The sequence below is a fragment of the Juglans regia genome, chromosome 8 (genome assembly GCF_001411555.2).
Source record: "Juglans regia cultivar Chandler chromosome 8, Walnut 2.0, whole genome shotgun sequence".
In the NCBI taxonomy this organism is placed as follows: domain Eukaryota; kingdom Viridiplantae; phylum Streptophyta; class Magnoliopsida; order Fagales; family Juglandaceae; genus Juglans; species Juglans regia.
This window is the reverse complement of record NC_049908.1, coordinates 30,295,180-30,318,838: the sequence shown is the minus strand read 5'-3', so window position 1 is coordinate 30,318,838 and position 23,659 is coordinate 30,295,180. Positions and strand designations below refer to the sequence as shown.

Sequence of the window (23,659 nt, the reverse complement as noted above, 5' to 3'; positions counted from 1 at the left end):
ATTTTTTGTATTATGTGTTTAATTATACATCGTTTATGCACATATATCTCTTAGAAAAATGCTTATGCCACCGACCCATTCTCCCGACAAATTCTACCAATTCGGCTTTTTTCTTATTTCTTTTTTTATTTATTTAATGATTAAAAAAGTGTTTTTTAATGAGTTTTTTTTTTTAAATGATTAAAGTGATTTAAAAAATACACAAAATAAAAAAGTGTATTTTACACTTATCGGTGGGAACCATCTCGGTGGCCCTGGCAGTTCCCCATCTCTTATAGCCATAATTTCCCAACAAACAGTACCATGATTATGAATTAGTATGGTAAACAAAAACTCCTGGGTTGTCTTAATGTATGGTGCATTCAGATCCTCTCTAAGTCAATTTCGAGTATAATAGGAGTATCAACGTCGTATTCTTCTGCAGTACAAAAATTTGCAGCAACTGCATCCAACCTTTCTTACAATATCTCATATTTTCCAGCTCTAGAGGCAGATACTCAACATTTGAACCTAAATGTAACTTCCATCGTTCACAATTCGTCGTGAATCTTGGGCTCGGGTTCAACTTTCGCATTTGATGAGCCATCTGTATCCCTAGCTGATCGTTGACTTTGGTTGAAATTCTCCCCAGACGTCGAGTTAGGATTAGTCGCATTCTCGCTGGTACTCTCCGTTTCGTTTTTTATAGCTTTCTCAATTTTAGGCTTTGGCTTGGGAATTCTATTAATCCCAGAAACCTTCAAAAATATTAATTACATATCAAAGGAAGTCAGTATTAGAGACAAACAAATCAGTTATAAGCTATTTCTCCTCTACCTTATTAATAAGAAGGGAATCAGAACAATACCTTGTCTTGCAGATTGAGAACCTTAGTAAATACTTCTTCAGATGTGAAAGCCGGAGTACTGAACCCAGGAGTCCTTTGGGAATGAAAGAGGAAAAACTTGTGAGTAAATGGAGGAGCTTAAAAGGTTCAGGACGATGTGGAAAAACAAAATCAAAACTGGTGAAACAACGGATTGGTTCCTTCCATCATCAAAGAAGGTCCAGTGATACTGTATATAATACAAGAGCTTTGCAAAAAGTTCAAAGAATAAAGATTAACCATCTAGAAAACGATTCTATATTTATATTAGCAATTTCTATATTTATATTTCTCCAATTTGTCCTAATGGTTGGAAATGATTCTGCACTGCCAATAAAAATAAAAACGGAGTCTGAAACCAGTGATTTTTGCTACAATAGAAATCTCAAATAAAATGTACTGAAAGGTCCTTCATAATTTTATTGAACATTCCTATGCCAATTCAAACTTTCCTACTCGGAAATATCCTAGAAATTCTCTAACCACTTGTGGCTTACCACATGTCGTTTACACTCAAATCATGAAATCCTCGTCTTGAATTGACAGAAGGAATTTTGTATAAATACTCACATAAACTAGATTCAAATCACATTCAAACACTCAACTAAACCTACAACATTATGACTACCACACCCCTTGGACTCTGCACCCTCCAAACTCTATATAATAGACCCCATATGAGAGCCTACCTACCATTACATGAGCCCCAAGCATAGCCCCCTCCAAGGCCACGAAATTCTCTTATATTTTGTGCTAAAACCAAAATCCCTAAGCCCCGTAACCCTTGCTACAACACTCACACTCTAAGCAAGAAGATCAAGATACAAACCACCTAGCCTAACCGTGGACTCCAACCCAACCTTTAGGTCAAGCTCTCCCTCTAGGTAACTCTCTCTCCTCTTTTATGATATGTTAGACTAATGTCATGAGATCATAACCCCTAGAGTTTGACTCAAGTGGTAAAGGCCTTGGGCTTGGGGGTATGCCCCCCCTAGGTCTAAGGTTCAAATCTCTTTGGGTGCAAACAATCTCAAAGAGTCATGGACTGGGAGATTTTCCCCTTGAACTGCCCAAGGTGCACTTGTGGGAAACTCCTTGTTGAGGGCCTGTGCACCCCCATGATTAGTCGGGACACTATTCTGGACACCCGTGCCGATAAAAAAAAAATGCCATGAGATCATACGAAATTAGTGAAATTCGGATTTCATAAAGGGCTATGAAATGCACATGCTAGAATTAGGTTTTATGGCATTAGAATGCATGTTTATAGACAGGGTTGGACAAGCATACATATAGGATGATTATTTGAATGAAATCATGCATAATTGATGACCTGGACCCATGATTTGATAGTTTAAATATTGGGACAGATTTTACAAAGAGAGATCATGAGCAACTTGGGTGACATATGGTATAGGCTTGAACATGGATGGGTGCACTAAGGTTAGATATGAACTCAAATGACTAAGGCCTGGTTTGGTTTCATAAACCTTTCAAACCATCTCATCTCATCTCAACATCCAAACATCATTCAAACATAAACACTTTTTAATTTCAAATTTTTAACTTTTCAACTTTTTTATCTAATGATTACCTAATCATTACAAATTTCCAAAACTTCCAAATAAAACACAAAAAACAATTCACTTTTTCAAATCCCAAAATAAAAATTATATTAAAACTCTCTTTTAACTTTATACTTTTTTTATTCAACTTTTTCTCTCTCATTTCCCAAAACCCTATAAAAATCTTAACTCAGACAATTTCACTACTATTTACAAATTATCTCACTAATATTCACAGATTTCTCATATCATCTCATCTCCTCTGTATAACAAAACGAGGCCTAAGTGTTAATAGCATGCATAGTCATGGATTTGCTTAGACAACATTTTGTGATTTCATGTGAAATCCAAGACAAGATATAATAAGGCAATATATGATAAGAAAGTATGCATGTATGTTTATGAGGTATGACAATCAATATACGTAATGGCCTATGCTATGATAGTGACGACGGTACCATGAGGTTAAGGGGCATATTGCATTGCAAGGATGGGCACACTGGTAGTGCAACCCGTGTTGTCATCCTTACATATGGATTCCCAACTCACAACAATAGATAGGGCTGTAAATGAATCAGTCTGTTCGATAGTCTACTTGGTACTCGCTTGATTAAACTCGAATCGAACTCGACTCGTAAAAAAAAAAAAAATTCATTCGTGAAAGTAGATACCCGCTCGATTTGTAAACGACACATACCCGACAAAACTCTATTTGGCTCGGCTAAGACTCATTAAGGCACACTCGTTTATGCTCGAGTCGACTCGTTAGCTCGATTCGATTAAAACTCATTCATATATTGATAAATATATACATATACCTATGTATATATACTTATATATATGTATTAGCTTATAATATAAGCAGATCACTTTTATAATTAAATATATAATTTGTAATCTAATTACTTATGTCTATATAGTGAATATAATTCATAGGTATATTTGATAATTTGTATAATAATTAGTGGATAAAATTTAATAATTTCATATACTAATATGTGAAAACTATATATGAAATAGATATATGCTAGCATATTAAGTGTATGTATTAATAATATATGTAGGCATATAATATATTGATATTTTGGATAAATGTCAACTAGTTAAATATTAATTATTTATAAATTTTTTAAAATTTTAAATTCGATAGAGGTTCTACTTGTTAGTTTTATAAATTCAATATTAGATCTTTTATTTTTTATTTGTTTAATTTATTAATTATTTAATCTTATTCAAAAAATTAAAAAATAAACAATTCGAGCTCGAGCTCGAGTTGAGAGTTTAGCTTATCGAATCGAGCTTGAACAAAGAATAAAAAAATCTCAAGCTCGTGCTCGAGCTCAAGTATTTTGAATCGAGCCGAGCTCGGCAAGCCAAAGACCGCCTTAGCTCGGCTCAATTACAGCCCTAGCTACAGGCGGAATCAAAATCTTCAACATTCGCTCTCTAACTCATAGGGGTCAACAGTGGGTACCAACCAATAAGGAAAGTGAAAGACAAGTTAAGACATTATGCACAGTTCATGTACATGTTTAATTATGTATTTATGAGTATACACGTTTTTCAAGGAAACCTTATGCTTACATTATTTTTAGGGAAATTTGGTCATAACCCCCTGTGCTTTTTCCCATTTGGGATTTTTTTTATAGGTAATAAAAAGTTTTATTCATAAGAGAAGACAAAGCCCAAGTACAAAGGATGCATACATGAGAAGCACCTAACTAGGGTTTACAATCAAAAGTGGAAAATCATGGACATTTAGTCCAAACCATGGCCCCTGCCCATAAGAACAACGTTTTAAAAAAGAAAACTTTAAGTTCATCCATTGTTCTCTCACGATCCTCAAAGCTTCTATCATTCATCTCCCCCCAAATGCACCAAAACATACATATGGGAGCCATTCCCTAGATTGTTGCCACTTGTGGGTTAGCTTGGAGGCCTCTCTAACTTGCTAGGAAATCCACCAGCCTAAGAGGCATGACCCATGATAGTCCAATACCCGCCAAAAAGCCATCTCACAGGGTCCTGGCCACCTCGTAATGTAAAAGCAAATGATCTAATGATTCACCATTCTTCTTACACATGCAACACCATTAGCCAATGTTTTCTCAGATTAACTGTGGTGAGAATCTTATCCAAGGATGTTGTCCAAACAAAAAAAGTTGTTGTTTAAAGAGCTTTCGTCTGCCAAATATTCTTCCATGGAAAGCCACTTTTTCCAACTTTTGTGATTGGCCCCATGTGCTTTTTCACCCCTGTGGTATTAAATAATTTGGATTAGGTCCCTTTGTCACATTTTTCATCCATCTCAGTTAATGGATGACGTGTCATCCATCTCAGTTAGCGGACACGTGTCAATCTGGCCACCCATGCAATCCCACACTTTGGCCACCACGGGGTGGCCACCTTAATTGGCATGAGAGCTCGGCCACCCTATGGTGGCCGCCAGTGGGGAAGGGACGTCTCCCCTCCCATAATTTATATTTTTTTTCTTTTTATTATGATGTTCTTAATAAAATAAATTTATATTTTTAAATTCATTTTAAAATTTGAAAATAAGAAGAAATAGTTTGACACATGGTGGGCTTACGAGATGACACGTGTCATCTGTTAACTGAGATTGACAAAAAATGTGACAAAGGGATCTTATCCAAATTATTTAATGCCGCTGGCAGTTAATCCTAGAAAAAAGCCCATAGGACTAATCGCAAATGGGCAAAAGCATAGCACGGCTATGACCAAATTTCCCTTACTTTTATTGTGTGATATATTGCTTATTTAATATTCGACTCATTTTTGTATGTTTTAAATGTTTTAACCACCCATGATTATTTTCAATGTGAGAATGTTGCTACAGAACGAGAATTGGCTCAGGGAGATGAGGCAGAGGCCTAGAAAGATCAACAGGATGTACAGTGATTGATAAGTTATTTTGTTAAGCTTACTACTTATCAAAAAAAAAAAAAAAGTTATTTTGTTAAGCACATGAGACTTGAATTATTTTCAATAAGTGCTTCCACACACTCTTTTAAATTTTCACGAAGTATGTTTTATTTTAAATTATAAAATATTTTATACTGGGCTTCTAAGGAAATGATTTTAAAGGTCAGTATAGCATTCTAGGTCCCCTAGATTTCTAAACTTTGCATTGGTCTTAACTATAGGGGGACGAGGTGTTATATTTAGGCCTTGGACTTTTCCCTTTGGCAAAACCTCCTTAGGTTTCAAGGAGACGTCAAAATAGATGACTATTAATGGTGTGCCACATCAACACCAATAGAATCACAGCACATGTATTGAATTGGCACATCAAATTAAAAGTCTTAAATAAAAATGAAATAAAATAAAATAATTGTAAACCACCAAAACTGAAATTAAAAAGATAACTAAAAAAAATAAAACTAAAACAAAAATTCAAAGAAAAAACTGAAACAAACAAATAAATAAATGAGAGGTTGGAACCCCTCCACCAAAAGCGAAGCTTTCGAAATAAAATCAGGGTATCATCCTCTTTGACAGAAAAGTGAGGGCGGAGAGGGTGGAGCCCCTCTGCTAACCTAGGTAACTGCTGCACACCCTAGGAGATACCTTGCTGTACCGCCACCCTACAGCTCTTACTCTTGGAGAACTTTTCACCCAAGTATTTAAACAAAAGGCTGGAAGATAACCCAAGTCTTGCTGCATCATCAGCTAAGGTAAATTCCAGAAAATTCTCTCTCGTTCTTCCTTAGGTACATGTATCAATGACCTCCTAAAGTTCACAGAATTGCAGCTGCCAAGTTAAGAGCAAGCTGCAGTCTTCTCTAAGCTTCGCCTTGTGCCTTCCTCTGTGGAACTTATGTTATAACATTATTTTCCCTCCTTAATGCATTGCTGCCTATATTCTACAGCACCAAGAAAAACTAAACTGGGGAGATGAGTTGCTGCCCATGTGTAGCTAAGCATTATAGGTATGAATCCTTCTCAAGAAATTTTAGAATTTTACCACAAACCCTAGAAAATCCTTCCTTGTTCCCTACATAAGAACTTCCTACATTGTAGGAGTTCTATGAGGACTACTGGCTAAATTTCTAAACTCCATTGAAAATCCATAAAAAAAGGGCTGTGGCCCAGCCCTAACAGCCCTATAAACCTATGTTTCCCTTCTAGTAATGTAGTTCAAGTAAGTCGTTGACTTGTAAACCGTAGTCTTCAAAGATACGATCCATGAGCCTAAAAACCCTAGATATCACCTAAACATGAAATTATAAGGGAAACCCTTGCTGCCAGAGGCTGTACATTCCAGCAAATCATCATCATAGAGTTAGCCAAGACATGGGACTATAGAATTTATCTTTACAACTGCCATTAAGGCATGTATGCGTATTGATTAGGTCACATGTTGTTGAATAGGATGCTAGTGATGTGACTTTCATTTTTTGAAGCTAAGAAGGTTAAGTAGCATGATCATAACCTTAATGGTGTGTGGTAAACATTCCGTACTTACTTGAAAGTGTTGTTAAATTATTATACTGCATACGGCCCTTCATTGAAGGCCCCTTTGTAAGTACCTATGCTATGATGAAAGTAATTGTAGGATGCCATGCTATGATGAATTGTAATTTCTATGTTACGATTAATGTTATCATATAATGTGTGTAATGATTATTATGTCACGTTTGAGTTTGTATCATGCAAATGTTAGTTATTAATGCCATGTGCTATGATATAAAACATGCAATGCAATATTTACTATGCCATGTACAGGATTACTATGAATGCCATAGTAGTTCATGTGTTATGAATTATCAAAAAAGAATGAAGCATTAAGGGTGCATGATACCAATTGCAAAGTTAAGGGTGGATGTGCAAGTCACACTGAAGGATGTTTACGTGAAGTTATGGTCCGCATTAAGTTATCAGAATGTTAGAAGAATGTTAAGTGGTCACCCCTGCGGCCACAGGCTACGAGACTAGTGCACAACCCTTGGTCCATTACACGAGGGGGTAATAGTGTGCTGGCTGTAAAGCAAGCAAACACAAGTTTAATGATTTATGCAATGAACATGTTAGTTGTTTCTTCGCCATTAGATATGTCATGTAAATGATTCATGCAGTGGCCATGTTGTTTGTCTCTTCATTCTTAGATATGCTGAGTATTTCATTGTTTGCTCTTCGTAAGATATGATGAATACGTTATTTGTTTTTTTTTATAAGTTGTTTGTTTATTAATAATGCTCATTGTTGGATATAATGAATATGTTATTGCATTGTCATTATCATCAGTTATGCCACATGTTGATTGATCTATGTGCTATGTAAGTATTATGCAAGTATTTACAAGTACTAACGTCTTCCAAGTAAAACCTACACCAATGCTTACTGTATGATGTGTTATTTATTCAGTCTTTGATTCACTTTTGTGTGTCTGTATGTTTCCAAGTGATGGGGATGAAGTTGATAGGCGTCTGGGCCAGATTTACGTAACAAGTAGACATAGTTTCTAGTTACTGATAATAAATGTTTTTACACATGGGGTTAGTTTTAAGTTTTCATGTTGAAAACTTACTATATAAGATGGTTCATGTGCTGTAATTTTTGTGATTTCAATAAAATGAGGTAAAGTTTTGTCATGTTGGATCTCTTCCTGGTTCGAAGTTTGGTATGAGTCGCATTCCTAACTAACGGGAAGGAGTGTTACGGGGTGGCCTGTACCCCCAAATGGGAGTGGAAACCGCCTAGTGCTAGTGAAGCATCAAGCACACATAAGCTAAATGCCACCTAGAGCCTAGGTGCAAAGCACCTGATTGAAGTAAAGCGCACATTCTACACATATGCCTGCAGCCGTTTCCATAAGAAAAAAGGTACAGCGAGAAAGATGATAGAAATTTAAAAAAAAAAACAAAAACAAAACACACATAGAACAAGAACATAAACAACTTACTTCTTCTGCTCAGCCTCTTTTTCATCCAACCAAAACCTGAGCATGTCAGCATCACTCGCAACCTAGATTTACCAAACATATTAACTCACATAATAAAGCAGCGCATGACAACAACTCAAAATCATTTCAAGTTGAAGATATTTCTAAGAGTATGAATTTAAGTAAACATTTCGAACACACCTCATTTATTTTATCTTCAGGAAGCCAAGATTTATTTGTCTTCCAGCCCAGTAAAATCTGCAGAAGCTCAGGAAAGAAAATCATCAATCCATCAGGGACAGAATCTCATAGCTAATTAATGCAACATAGGAAATAGAAAAGTTGCAAAAGAAAGATGCAAAGTCTACTTTACACCACCTACACTCATTAGTCGGTACGGAGTATCATAATCTCTACCCTTTAAATTGATGATGTCCTCGTCAGGTATTTTAATCATAGATGACTTCTAGTTGGGATAGAATTTGACACGATTTGTAACTCCCCAAGGGAGGCCCAAGCCACACCTGGGCCGATGCATATTTCCAGAAGGGCATCCTCATATCCCCTCCCCCTCATCAACCAAGAACAAAATAAAGGACTCTTAAACAAAAGGGAAAGACAATTATTAACTGTATTATTTACTGGAGTCATCAGAAATAAGCATGTTGGCTCGCACCATTGTCTTTTGCCCCAGAAAATGGTGATGATGCATTTTTGGGGGGAAGCAACTCTAAGCTCCCAAAGATGGACTGTGATGAGGAGTGATTATTGGGAATTAGCTTAGAGATTGACTCAACTCCGAAAGGGTTCCAACGCCGTGCCAGGCCCATGAAACTTTAGCAAATAAATCTTTAGTAAGTCATCCGATAGGCCCATAATACCTCACACCCGTCCATTTCCTTTAACAAACCCTTCCTCCAGCTGTCTTCAACGTCCAAAGAGATCCCTATCATTCTCTCCATTCATAGCAGCAAACGATGGAGTCTCTACCACAAAACTGAGAGCTGGGAGACTATCTGAATTTGTCTTCTTCTCATCTGTCTTTATCGTTTCAAATTTCTTTCCCCATTGATTCTCAAAATGCCCTAAATCTTAACATCATGAGTGCCATATGCCGAAGCTACTGCCGAAACAGATACCAGCTATACAAAAGACCTGAAAGTGCCACCACCTCGTTTCATGGGCCCCAATATCTCCAGTCAAGGAACTACACCAAATATCCATGAGCTCCTTGATTAACCATTTAAGCCACTGTGCTATTAAGAAAAGCAAAGACCTTGCATCACTCACTATTGATGGCTATACATCAACTCCCCTCCACAGCTCCACTCCTTCCGATAAAGCTATGAAATCTTGTCACTTTACAACATTTTACTCTACAACAACAGATAACATCCATGAGTTTTGTAACATCGCTCTGCGAGATAAGCTCCATTTTCAACACAACAAGTTCTTGAAAGATCCTTCCTTACAATTTAATGCACTTCCACCGTAACAACCAACCACCTATTAAAGGACCAACCATTGATCCAAAAGTTCTAGAATAGAACTATTGGATACTAATTTGGTTAAACTTTTAACCCTTATGATCATAAGATCCACTTCTGAATTTGATGTTCGGCGGCCTACTCTATCGACACTAAACTAGTGGTAGCCATTTCCTCTTTGGTGGTTTCACTCATCTATTAATATTCAATGACGTCACACCATGCCCATATATAGAAATAAGAGATCTTAATCCAGCCTATAGGTCGCCCTCCGTGGCTTGAACTCATGTCGCAGTCTCCAATCTTATACCAATTGTTAAAAGCCCAATCATTGATACAAAAGTCCTAGAACCTATGGATTTTAACTCAATAGCTAAGATTACTTTTTCTCTCCATACACCTTCTCTCATCACCAATGAGTCTTGCCCGTGACAATCACCATTTCTAGATTTACTTAGACGTTATTTAGAGGTGCAAGTACCCAAGCATGGGATATTTAAATGTTGTTCTCACTGAAACAAAAATATTCGAGATTTCAATCAAAGGTGGTCGCTATATACGCATTATAGAGAGAGGTAGGAAGGTGACTAAAGAGCTGGTATTGGGTAAACCAGCTGCATCATGGGTCGCACAAACCTTGGAAAAATGCTCTAGGTCGGATGGTGACAAGGAGTTCATTAGAACATCCAACTTAGGTAGCAGTGCTTTTCTTGCACAGAGTTCCTCTAACGTATATGGAAGGTACTTGACCGTAGTTGAGTACAAAGATGGTGGGAGAAAGAGCCTTATCATAATCCCTGAAGAAGTGGAAGACAAAGGATGGAGGAAATGGCTATGGAACTGAGTGGGCTATGTAGCAATGATGGCAAAACTAAAGCAAAGGAATTTTTTTTTTTTTTGGGTGAGGCTTGACACAGAGGTTGTTCTTGCCCAGCTCCAATCACAACCAGGGAGGCCAGAAAAATGGAGGAGAAACCAAGAAGTGTAGGGATGAATAACCAAAGTATGAAGGGCAGTATAGGTATTTCGTGGAAGAAAAAAGCTACCCTTATGAAACTTGCAAAGATAGGAGGTCGGAAGTGCCGCAAGCCACCAGAGTTTATGCAAGAAGGGATTGTGCCCCTTGACCAAGGGGGCATGATTCAAAAAAGATGACTCTGCACAACCTCAAAGAAGAGTTGATAGACTTGAGAGAGAAGGTTAGTGGTTTAATACATCGGGTAAATCAGGAAATGGCTTGGGCTCAAGTCAAGAAAGAAAATTGAGGTAACCTGCTAGCAAGAAATGGACCACGAATTCGCATGTGGGCTCAGGTGTAACAAGAAGCTCGTGGCCTAAGATAGGGAAGATGCAAAAAAGCCATCAGAGACAACATTACGCCAAAAGGAGACTACACAGAAACCACCGACAAAAGAAGGCGAACCGGTGGCTAGTGTCCTGGCCGATAGACTAGCAGTGTCAGCGCCGGCAACAAGACCAAATGATGTCATCTCTATTTTGAAGCAGAAAATGTCGCCTAGAAACTCCAAATGGAGGAGAACACCATGACATCACCCCAAAAAGTGTCGTGTCTAGAAATAGGAGATTTATTGAGCTCTAGGAAGGATCAAACAGAGGGTGGGGTTTGTGAAGTGGGTAATGCGGAGGAAAGGGAAATTCCAAACAAAGCAATGGTAATGTATGATTCGAATGGGGTCGAGGGATAGTAAGGGAAAGTGTTGTGTCCAGTCTCAGATGAGGTGGGTGAGGTGCAAGCAAGCCCTATGGTCAGTGAAGAGGTATATTGGGAAGAACCTACGCCACTGAGTTCTCTGCACCTAAGTAGCAACATCCAAGTCTCAGGTTGGACTTGGACAAAGCCAAGGAGAATCAACATTGTGTGGGGATATCGTGCGACGACTTTGAGATCCAATTTATAGCTCTCCTTGCAGCTAGAGGCTGGACAGACTCACTCTAGCTCACCAGGTGAGATCAATTCAACAAAGAAGAGAGCTAGATAATCAAACAGGCTCAACAAGACAGTCAATGATGGAGTAGGGGAGAGGAGTTCCAATCGTGGAAGATCAAAGGGAAGCGCAATGGATGTTGTTTTATGAAGCTGAAAATTGTTTCATAGAGTGTGAGGGGGCTGAACAAGAGGGAAAAAGTGTCTCAAAGTTAGAAACCAATCACGTAATTTGGAGAGTAGACATCGTTTGTTTACAAGAAACGAAATTGGAAATTATCCCCCTAAGCACTATTAAGAGTTTGTGGAGTTGTAATCAAGTAGGGTGGTATTAGTTACCATCCAATGAGCATTGGAAGGTATCTTCGTGATGTGAGTTAAAAGAGTGGTGGAAAAGTCAGAAGATTGTATGGGAGATTATATTGTGGCTTGCTCGTTCAAGAATGTAGTGGATGGATATCAGTGGGCCTTCACAGATGTTTATGGTCCTAACTTAGATCGTGCAAGAAGTTTACTATGGGACAAATTGGCAAGCCTAAGCAACATATGGGACTTACCTTTGTGTATTGGTGACGACTTTAATGTTATTCGATTCCCGAGTGAGCGATCGGGTGGCTCTAGCTTCAATTCATCAATGGTAGGGTTCTCTAACTTCATCTCTGAACAAGATTTACTAGATATTCCTCTTGCAGGTAGCACTTACACTTGGTCAAGCAACTAAGAACATCCCTCTAGGTCTAGGATGCATAGACTCCTGGTATTACCTGAATGGGAAGCACATTACCGGGAACTCATTCAAAAGAGACTCCTCATTTTGTGTTCAGGTCATTTTCACATCCTTCTAGTTTGTGGAGATATTCATGAAGGCTGAAGGTACTCCAAGTTTGAAAACATGAGGTTGAAATCAGAAAGATTCCTTAATAGATTCCGGCGATGGTGGTCTTCTTATCAATTTTATAGTATAATCCAAGTTATATCATGTCATATAAATTGAAGTCTCTAAAGAAAGATCTAAAAGCTTGGACTGAGCAAGTGTTTGACAATGTGGAAGGTCAAAAATATACTCTATTTGAGGAACGCAAAGGATTGGAGGGAGTAGAGGAAGAGAGTATTATCTTAAACAATGCCGGCTCATACAATAAAGTGACTGCGGACCTCAAAAGGGTCTCTGTATTGGAAGAAATATCTTGGAGAAAAGTAGAGCACAGCATGGTTGAAGGAAAGGGATAAATGCACCAAGTTTTCCACAGGATGGCTAACTCGCATAAAAGGAACAATGTCATAGAGACTAGAAGGGATAAAATATACCTGGCCTATAGTGTTTTCTAGGCCCAGCCCAAAGTGAAAGTCCTCATCAAGAGAGAAGAAAGAGAGAGAATGAATGGACAAAAGGCTGAGGGAGGACAGGATGTCAGGAGGAAAATGGGAGATGACATAAAGAAGAGAGGATGGGACATAAACGACTGAGGGACAAAGGATAAAAGCAAGGGAACTAGACAACTTCAGGGACTTTTGGCCAAGCTTCTTCTCGGGGGCTCTAGAGGGACGACGACTTCGCCCTTTCCTTCATCTTCTTCAACCTCATGACAAGAGCTCCAGAGACGATTTTTCCACTAGAAGATAGACCTCTAATATACATTGTACAATGAGGATGACTGACTATGAGAGACTGTAAAATAAGAATATTATAGTAGATTCTCTCCCTCACACAACCCGTGGATGTAGACATTATGATGAACCACGTAAATTTGTGTCTCCCTCTCTTTACTTTCCCTGTGTTTATTTCCTGTTCACTGTCATGAATGTACACAAGGCACCATACAGCCGCACCAGACTACTGTCGGGGGCTCTACACCACACCGATCGAGGCCCAGATTGTTGTAGCGGGCCGAGAATGACTTTCTCCCCTTCCGACCTGTTGTGTCATTTTGAGGCGTTAACAGTTAGCGTCGTCTGTGGGATCCAGGTTACTTTCTACACCGAGAGCGGGAGAAAGACGATATTCCAGTGCGCTGAATAATCACCGAACGAATAGATGAAATCCTCTCAGATAAATGTTCTCAACCTTTTAGCTTTTATTTTTATCACCAACACTGTCACAAAAATTGGCCAAGTAAGCACTCCCTCACCCATGTGTTTAACGCCACGGTGCACTTTAGCACACTGTGCGCAAAACATACACCCAAAGAACCGGGCAAATTAACTACACGACTACTTGAGCTACCAATGCCCAGTGCACTGTGCAAAAATAGGGGGAAAACACGGGCAAGTACTATACACAATACATGTGCACCTATACTTATTAAGCATGGCACTATGTACTTAAGTGCATAGTGTCGTGCACGTCCAACCATGGATGGCACGCACAGTGCCACGCACGAGAACACCACTGGCGCACGTCGTGCACCCAAGAGAGCCACGACCCCACCGTGGCACAACCAAGGGGCGGTGCCAGCCGGGCAATGGGGTGTGGGGCCCCACTGCCCACCCATATCGCACGTGGTAAAAGCCGCTCGGCACCATCCCGCCATGGCACGGTAGGGCCTCCAGCGGCCACCTAGTGGCTCGACGAAGTTGTCTACCCCTTAGAGGTGGTTCCCGACCACCCCAGCCAACAGATGGTGGCCTTCGCCACGCACGTGGTGCACGAAACGTGCTCCAACGTGCATGGCAAACTCACGACACTGTCATGAGCCCCATGTCCCCATCGGCAGTCACCACCTGGACCACTAGCATCTTCTGCCACCCTTGAGGTGGTCCCCAACCACCATGACAGGCAGAGGTGGCCCCCAGCCACACCAACAGTCTCCACCTAGAATGTCGGCATCTTCAGCCGGCTCAGAGGTGGTCCCCAACCACCATGGCAGGCACACGATGGCCCTCGGCCACACACCCCGTGTACACGTCATGCACGACAAGCTCAAGGCAAACTGTCGTGAGCCCCCAGTCCCACCAGCATCGTCTGCCTTCTTCAGGTAGTCATTGGCCAACCCGCCCTACACAAACATCTCAACCAAGCAACACGACACTGAGCTCCTCAGCCAAGAACAACCAACTCCACGGCCACTAAGCTCCTCAGCCACCACTGACTTCACAACCCTGCACTCCTAGGCTAGAACTGTCACGACCTCCCTCTCTCCCATGAGCTCCCATCCCTCAGCCTGGTGCATGACTTGACTCAGCTAGCAAGCGACGAATTCCCCTTCCTCAGCCCGAGATCAGTCTCAACTTCTTGCTCGGCCATGCACTTGTCTAGGCCTCTACACCAGCTTCATGGACATCACGGCTATGTGCAAGCGACCACCTCAACCACATGTACCTATGCCAAGCATCTCAGCCACCCACCACTGCCAAGCACAGCCACCACCAGACTGAGTTGCCTGACCTAACACGAGCTGCCTCCAAGACACGTTGCATGGCATACTGCACTAGCCTCCTGCTCACCACGGAGCGCCCTCTCTCAATGAGCAAACCTGACAACATGGGCAAGTGAACCTTGGCCAAACCTGACAAGGCACAGGAACCTTCCCATGCAAGTCTTTCCAGTAGGCAACCACCACAGTATGTTACATAGCACCCGCAACATACTCCACCAACCACCACCCTACCAATCAGCGGACATACAGAACTCCTCAAGACACAATTGGCCTGACAATAGTGCTGCACACGGCCACAGTGAGTCTCCCTCGGTAAAAAAAAATAAAAAAGGAGGAGGAGAAATGGGGAAGAAACAAAAAAAAAAAAACAAGAAAGAGAAGAAACAGCAACCAGGATTGGGCAATTTCGATCAAGCAAGAATTGGCTACAGCGGCTAAAACACACCGGTTTGTCTCCCTCAACAATTGTGCACATTTGCCAAGAGCCTAATAGCATACAGCTTGGTTCTCTAAATGGAAAATCTTGGTCCAAAACCCCACCCCTATTGTGTCAAAAAAGAAAAACTTGTGTGCATTTTATTTTTACTATCGTAATTTATTCATGTAGCTCGAAACACCGACTACACAGCCACACTTGGACACCATTTAGACATCTTGATATGTCTCCATCGAAATAAATTGCTTGGGACTCACATGGACACGAACAAGCGTCTTTTTTGCTTACCCTCCCAATAAGGGTCAATAGGCGAGTCAAGCCCCACCGCTGCCTCGACACTTATCTTCCCTGTGACATCAACTGGCGGGTGCGGGTGCTAGTGCGGGGCCATTCTCAAGCTACCTGTCTTACCTCCCCATAAAGCTCAAAGAGGCGAGTCTAGTCTCCAAGTAGCTCGACCTCTCTCACGGAGGAGTGTGATTCCAGGCAATTGGCTGCCTGACGACTTGCCCCAACCTCCATCATGGTGGAGTGCGGGTCCAACCAATCGGCTGGGACTCAAAGAGGAGAGTTTAGTCTTCAGGCTGCTTGGCCTCTCCCACGGCAGAGTGTGGGTCCAGCCCTTGGCTACCGAACAACTTACATTTCCCGTAGGAATCAACAAGGGGGTCCCCCCCCCCCCCTCCCCCCAAGGCCCCAACCTCCATCACGGCAAAGTGCAAGACCAGCTCCAACCTACCCCAACACTTATCTTCCCTATGGTGTCAACAGGCAGGTGCAAATTCAGTCTCAAACTTCTCGTCTTACCACCCCCTGAGACATAAAAGGGTGAGCTTAGCCTCCGGCCAACTCAATCTCTCTAACGGAGGAGTGCGAGTCCAGCCTATTGGCTGCCCAGCAACTTACCCCGACCTCCGTCACAACGAAGTGCGAATCCAACTTCACAGCTACCCGAAAACTTCCCTCCCCCCCGTGAGGATCAAAGAGGCAAATCTGGCCTAAGGTCGCTCGACCTCTCTCACGGAGGAGTGCAAGTCCATTCATCGGACTGCACAACAATTTCTCCTGGGACGCCATCTCCTGCAACGGAACGCCAAACAAATAACGCCTCAAACCCTCGCCACACTCCATCTCCATCAAACGAAACGCCAAATGAGTAACACCTCAGACCTTCGCTGCACTCCAGCAAGACAATTCAAGTTTGAAAATTTCGCACTCATGATTGGAGATTGTTTACACTAATCAATTTGATTCTTGCAGCACTGTCAAGCATCTCCTATTTACCTCCCCGTGAGACTCAAATATGCGGGTTTGGTCTCCATGTTGTCCGACCTCTCACACGACAGATTGCAACATCTCCTTCAACAAACGCCAAGTGTTTACACCTGTGCCACAATTGCCTCGCTCGAGTTATCTTCGAGAACGAATAAACAAGCAGGAAAGATTAGGTTTCGCCTAGCCCCCCAAGTGCCCAAATGGTGGGCAAGACACCTGATTGCCCGATCTTCGCGCTCTAAGACGAGCTCTGCGCTCGCACCTAACGCGGTTGAGCTAGCCTCCCACTCATCTCTCTGAGACGAGCTCTGCGCTCGCACCTAATGCTATTGAGCTAACCTCCCACTCATCTAGCCAAGACGAGCCCCATGCTCGCACCTAACGCAGTCGAGCTAGCCTCCCTCTCATCTCGCCAAGACGAGCTCCGCACTCGCAGCTAGCGCGGTTGAGCTAGTCTCCCGCTGATCTCACGAAGACAAGCTCCACGCTAGCACCTAACGCAGTCGAGCCTATCTCCCGCTCATCTCGCAAAGACGAGCTCCACGGTCAAGCCTATCTTTTGCTTAGCCTATCCTGCTTATCTCGTGGAGACGAGTTCCGCACTCACACCTAACGCTGTCAAGCCTATCTCTCGCTTAGCCTCCTTCTTATCTCGCCAATATGAACTCCAGCTCGCATTTAACGCAGTCGACCTCATCTCCCGCTTAGCCTCATGCTCGAAAAATCTTCATCGCTTAACACAATCAAAGCGAATAACTAGGGACCCACTCCCGAAATTTATTTCTCTACGAACTTTGACGGATTATTTAGATTGCATATTTTATCTTTAAAGATTCTCAATATCTTCTTTTTGAAGCAAATTGCCCTTAAGAATCGCTGGCAACTGGAAGAGATAAAATATACCACGCCCAAAGTGTTTTCTAGGCCCAGCCCAAGGTGGGAGGTCTCATCAAAATGGAAGAAAGAGAGGGGTGAGGAGGGGATAAAAGGCTGAGAGATGACAGAGTGTCATAAGGAAAATAGGAGATGTGACATAAAGGAGAGGAGATGGGACATAAAGGAATGAGGGACAAAAGGATAAAAGGGAGAGAACCAGAAGACTTCAGGGACTTTTGGCCAGGCTTATCCTCGGGGGGACGATGACTTCAATCTTTCCTTCAACTTCTTCAACCTCACGACAGGAGCTCCAGCTACGATATCTCCACCAGAAGATAGACCTTCGATATCCATTGTACAATGAGGATGAGTGACTATAAGAGACTGTAAAACAAGCATAGTATATTGGATTCTCCCCCTCAAACGACCCGTGGACGTAGGCATTATGCCGAACCAAGGTGGCTCATCGCATATAGAAACTCCAACGGGATTTCTTGTGGGGGGATGAACGATGTAAATTCCACCAGGTAAAATGGGCCACAGTGTGCTCCCGTATCTCGAAAGGGGGATTGGGTTTTCGAAACTTGCAATCTTTTAACAAAGCTTTGCTTGGCAAATGGCTATGGAGACACCACAATGAACAGAGAGCATTACAGAGTCGACATAGAATCAAAGTATGGTGAACCATGGGGAGGATGGTGTTCGAATGAGATAAGTGGCCCAAATGGGGTAGGATTATGGAAACACATAAGAGGATGGGACACATATTCAAGAAATATCAATTTTGAGGTGGGTGATAGGTCCAAAATTAAATTTTGGCACGATGTTTGGTGTCACAATAGGCCACACATGGAAGCTTATCCAAAATTCTATGGCGCAGCAAGAATGAAAGAAGCCTCAATTGCAGACCTCTTGATACCACAGACGGCTCCTTAGGGAAGATCCTCGCAATAGACAACCTACAAAAACACCACATCATAGTCATGCATTGGTGGTGTGCGCGCAAAAAGAGCGAAGAGTCAGTAGATCATCTATTACTTCCTTGTGAGATCGCTACAGCCTTGTGGAATAACTTCTTCGCTCATGGGATTAGCTTGGGTGCCAAAAAGGGTAATCAACCTCCTAGCTTCTTGGTACGGCATCCAAGACAACTTTCAGATTGCAATAGTATCCAAGATGGTTCTAATTTGTCTATGGTAGTGTAGTTTGAGAGAGAGAAATGAAAGAAGCTTTGACCATTGAGAGCAGTCAATGGATGAGCTTAGAAGTCTATTTTTCAATACTTTACCCCCATTGGTCAATTGTAATTGATTTTAATGCATGACTTTTCATGATTTCCTTGTATCACTAAGCTAGCATGCATAGGCAATGCTCTTGAATATATCTCGTATACTCGGACCTTTGTCTATTTTATGATCAATAAAACTTTTACTGATAAAAAAAAATTGATTAAACTTTTAACCCTTAGGATCATAGCACCACCCCCACACTGACTATGCCCAAAGGTATTTCTCTCACGATCCTAATACTCTTCTCAGTAATATGTAACATAGAGACACCATCATCCACTAAAAACTAATAAACCTTCAATTCAACCACCAGATGGTTCAAGAAACCTGTATTCGCCTTAATAAAAAGTTAAAAACAACCAAGTCGTAAGATGTACGAAAAATGTATCAACACTAATTTCAATAACCAAAGGGACTAGAGTTTTTCGGCATCATGGTAGAGAGAGAGAGAGAGAGGAATCAGTGCTATCAACTTGCACCCATGGGTTTAGCATAAAAGTTGTATCGAGAAAAACAAAGGAAAAAACAAACAAAATTGCAATAATCAATATAGTCATGGTCTCCCGAGTTTCTTCAATAAAATACTAGTATCCCAAGATTTACATATTCAATTAGCTACAGAAGGAAAACTATTTAACTAGCACAATAAACAAAATAAAGAGCTATCCCTCTTCCCAACCTTCAGTTTCTAAACAAAAGATATATATACGAAAATGTTGCGAGAAAAAGAGAAACCGGTGAGATAAAAAATAAAGTGATAAAAAATTACTAAAGATTATTTCTGTCCAATGCAAAAGAGGTTTTATAATATGTTTGAGACTTATTTTCATGACTTTGGCAACAACAGCTTCAGTAAATGTGATTATCAGGTGGTCAAGCCACAATTTGTTTTTTTTAAATTAGTCACAACAACATCAAACAAATCAAGTTTATAGTTGAAGAGAATGGCATCTATGTTATAATCTATAAGTAGAGCTATTCTTTCATACAATCAGCTAACCATCATATACATTCTTACACAAAGATAAACGACTCCCATTTCTCAAGAGGCTAGCTTTGGTTCACAAAATAAAGACTTCTTATCTTCTTTAGTTCCATTTGACTGCAATTCAAGTACTCCAAAAAAATCCAAAAGGTTTAATTCTTTCACCAACTTTTTTTACTTCCTACCAACTGCAAACAAAAGTATCTAACTAGTATATCTTGCTTGGCCTCCTCTCACCTGTTTGACTAACACCATCTATGACACTCGAGCCCCATATTAGTCCTCCTGAAGCAGATTGACAGATATATACCAAAAAGAACTTCTCTTATTAAATTGCATTACAAGTAAACCGGCCAAGTATCTAACCATGAGAGATTGGTATAGTGGTTCTTCAAATGCACGACTTCTCAATATGGAGTACAGAGTTCAACTCTTCCTAGATTCAGCTGGCTCTTTGAGGCCACCTAGGACTTAATCCCAGTAGTTTCCTGGTGTGACTGGGACCAGGAAAGTAAGGTCTTGCTTGGGTACTTTCCATTTTCCATCCAAGCATTACCTGAGCAGCCCAAAAAAGTCATATCTTTTTTAGCCTCAGTTTTCAGTGAAAATTTTTTATTTTCCGTCCACGCATTCTTTAAGCACCAAAAAATTGCATCTCTTTTTTAGCCTCAGTTTTCTGGACAAAAAACTTTAATTTTCCATCCAAACATCCTTTTGTCCAGAACAAAAAAAGTTCTAGCCACATTTTACGTGACAAAAAGCAACAAACAAACCAAACCACTTCCACAAAAATCCAAAAAAGTACATCTAAAAAAAAACTCTTCTGAAACATATTTTGATGGACCCTATGACTTTCACAAACACCAATAAATTTCAAGAAATTCTCGTATCCAAAGAATCTAAACATTCCAGGGGTTAACTACATGACGAATTAGTTTTGAATGCCTTATCCAAAAACAAGGAAGGAACAAAGAAAGGTACCTGTTGCAGCTCAACAAGATATCTTCGAGCATGTTCAACTGCAGCTGGCCGTGCAGTTAGCTCTTTCAGTCTACAATCAAAAGTTCATCAGTTCAAACATCGTGCTAAGCCTCTCTAGCTTTGTTATTATTGGCACCAAACATGCAAAAGTCGGTTCAAGTCAAGAATGCCATAATTTCAATTAAATGAATTATACGACATATCACATACCTAAAGAACATGGAACCACCAACATCTTTTAACATATCTAGGCGTTCCTGAAACTCTGTAGCCGTAGCATCTTCACCGTCTATATACAACCATTCTTGCACCTAGGGAAATACAAATTGTTCAAATAAAAAAGTTCCAAGTGAGAGCTTAGTCAACAATAAGTTTTTGGATTTTGCCCAAAACTAAAAGCCAACCTCATCAAGCTTGTGATTAAATGATTGGCGCTCCTCACCAGTAGAAATTTGATCCAACTCCTCAGATGATTCAAGCTGAAAGAAATTAATGAAAAACAAATGTCATACATTAGGGATATGCCGAAGGTAAGCAGATCATCGCATAATATAATGTAAGCCTCTTCTAAAAGTCCAGCAGAGTCCTTGCCAATAAATGCATATAAATTATCTTTAATAAGTGAAATAAACAATTGGGTAATATGAAGGAAACACAAGCTAAAATTTGAACTTCAGTAGTCATCTTGAGGAATACAAAAATCTAGCATATTTACTGTTAGATGAATAAATGGTTAAATGAACTAGAAGAATCCACCTTTTCTTTAGTAGCATAAATATATCCTTCCAAGTTATTTTTTAACTCTGCAGTTCTTCTTCTCTCCACATCTTTTTTGTCCAATGCTTCCAGTTTATTAGTAGCTTCAGCAAGAGATTCTTTTGAAAGGGGCATTCCAGGCCCCATTGTCTTCTCAACGATCTATGAATAGTAAATGAGAGAACTCAGCAAGGAAAATGAGCAGAATGGAAACTTAATAGCAGAATATTAAAAATAATTGTCAGAAAAAATAACTTTTGGATGAAAATACAATCTTTCATTGGACTGTTAATAGTAGGAGGACATTTTTACAATTCACTTGTTTGTACCTTAAGTGGAACCCTAAATGTCCTCTTTTTCAGCTTTCTTTCTGTACTCAGATCCATGGTATTGTGCTCTTCCATGTTAGATTTTGATATGTTACTGAACCCAACAGCAACATGCAAGTTGTCATTATTTTCTTCGGAAGAGTTTTTCGCATCAGCTTCAACTGATATGTTGGGGGAAGTAGTAGTTGAATTCTCCAGGGTTAGATTCCTTTTAGCAACTTCCACCCATTCTGTTATTTCAAAAACCGCATCCGCCCGATCCAAAGAAATAATTCCACTTCTACTGAGAGAGAAATGCAGATTTGTCTTGATAGGGGCAGACAAATTCCGGGATGAATAGCTGAACAATATAGAGACAACAGACATAAAACCAAATCAGATTTGTCTGAAGCTTTTGTTTGAAAAAACAAAAACTGCCATTACTCTAGTCATCAACACAAAGGCCTATGAACTAAGGTTTCAAGAATCGGTAATCTTACTTCTCACTCGCATCAGTCAAACCAGACACATCATACTGAGCAAATATGGGAGAAGTGACACCGGGTGGTAAAGGATCTTCATTCTCATAAGCAAGTGAGATTTCAAAATCTTTGTTGTGGATAATGGACCTGAATATCTGTTATACGGGCCAGCCCAATCATAATAGCAAAATTAGAGGAAGCCTGTGTTGTTGAACTATCTTTCAATTTTCAACATCTGTTACAGCATAGATAAAATTGCTTTGCAATTTACCTTACTGGGGAGTTTCTTCATTCGTTGAACAATTAACTGCCTACTGCTCTCATCATTAAAAGAATCAGGTCCATCTAACACAAAAACAAAACCATAGGAAGAACCATCAACCATTCCAAGCTTACGATTTAGTTTGATTCCATCACTTAGATTCGCAGCATGCAGTGCCGCACCAAGAACTATAGCTTCATCAGCATCCAGATGTTTGTCTAGCTCTTTCCTCCCAAGATATTCCTGGAGCTTAGCCTGTTGTTAAGGGAACACAAATGTTCATTTTTCAAATTTATCCTCTGACATCTATCAACTAATCAAAGATTGGATATATTAATTAATTTCAAGAGCAGATTAGTATAACAGAATCGAATATTCTGGACCATCGAGACATTGACATATAACAAATCATAATGGTGTCAACTTTGTCAATTGATACCCAATATGCACATTGGCGCAGTAAATATTACCATACACCTTCACTCTGGCGATTTAAAACCTCAACATTTGCACCATAAAAGCCACACACAAATGCATGCAAAGCAAGCGCATAAAAATGTAATTAAATACATCTTATAGGTAATAAATATCTTTTTTGATATAAGTCAAAGAGTTTTAGAAGTAAGAAATATCTCGCTGGATGCTTATATGGCAAAGTCGTGAATTATACTTTTTTTCAAAGTATTTGTTTGATGAATACTTAAAGTCTATTTGGCAACACAATTCTTCTCAATAATTCTCCGATATTTCCTTTCCAAGCATCACTCAAACACAAAACACTTTCAAATTCAAATTTTCAACTTTTTCATTTAATCATTACATAATCATTACAACTTTCTCAAACTCCTAAACAAAACACAAAAAATAA

General features: G+C 40.2%; 2 protein-coding genes across 3 annotated transcripts in view; one reads left to right on the top strand and one right to left on the bottom strand.

The window, feature by feature from the left end:
• Positions 1-23,659, top strand: part of LOC109004516 (probable disease resistance protein At4g27220) — a 963,953-nt gene that overhangs the window by 87,708 nt on the left and 852,586 nt on the right. The gene's annotated exons all lie outside the window — the stretch shown is intronic.
• The window catches only part of LOC109001978 (heat shock 70 kDa protein 17), a 33,110-nt gene continuing 9,735 nt past the window's right edge, over positions 285-23,659 (bottom strand). Inside the window, exons 5-15 of the mRNA XM_018979517.2 lie at positions 22,801-23,046; positions 22,548-22,684; positions 22,069-22,408; positions 21,740-21,901; positions 21,388-21,462; positions 21,194-21,294; positions 20,984-21,053; positions 8,534-8,590; positions 8,354-8,415; positions 848-920; positions 285-737 (exon numbers count right to left, since the gene is read on the bottom strand). Coding sequence (XP_018835062.2) covers positions 531-737; positions 848-920; positions 8,354-8,415; positions 8,534-8,590; positions 20,984-21,053; positions 21,194-21,294; positions 21,388-21,462; positions 21,740-21,901; positions 22,069-22,408; positions 22,548-22,684; positions 22,801-23,046 — 1,530 coding nt within the window. The 3' untranslated portion in view covers positions 285-530. The remainder of the gene's footprint in view (positions 738-847; positions 921-8,353; positions 8,416-8,533; positions 8,591-20,983; positions 21,054-21,193; positions 21,295-21,387; positions 21,463-21,739; positions 21,902-22,068; positions 22,409-22,547; positions 22,685-22,800; positions 23,047-23,659) is intronic.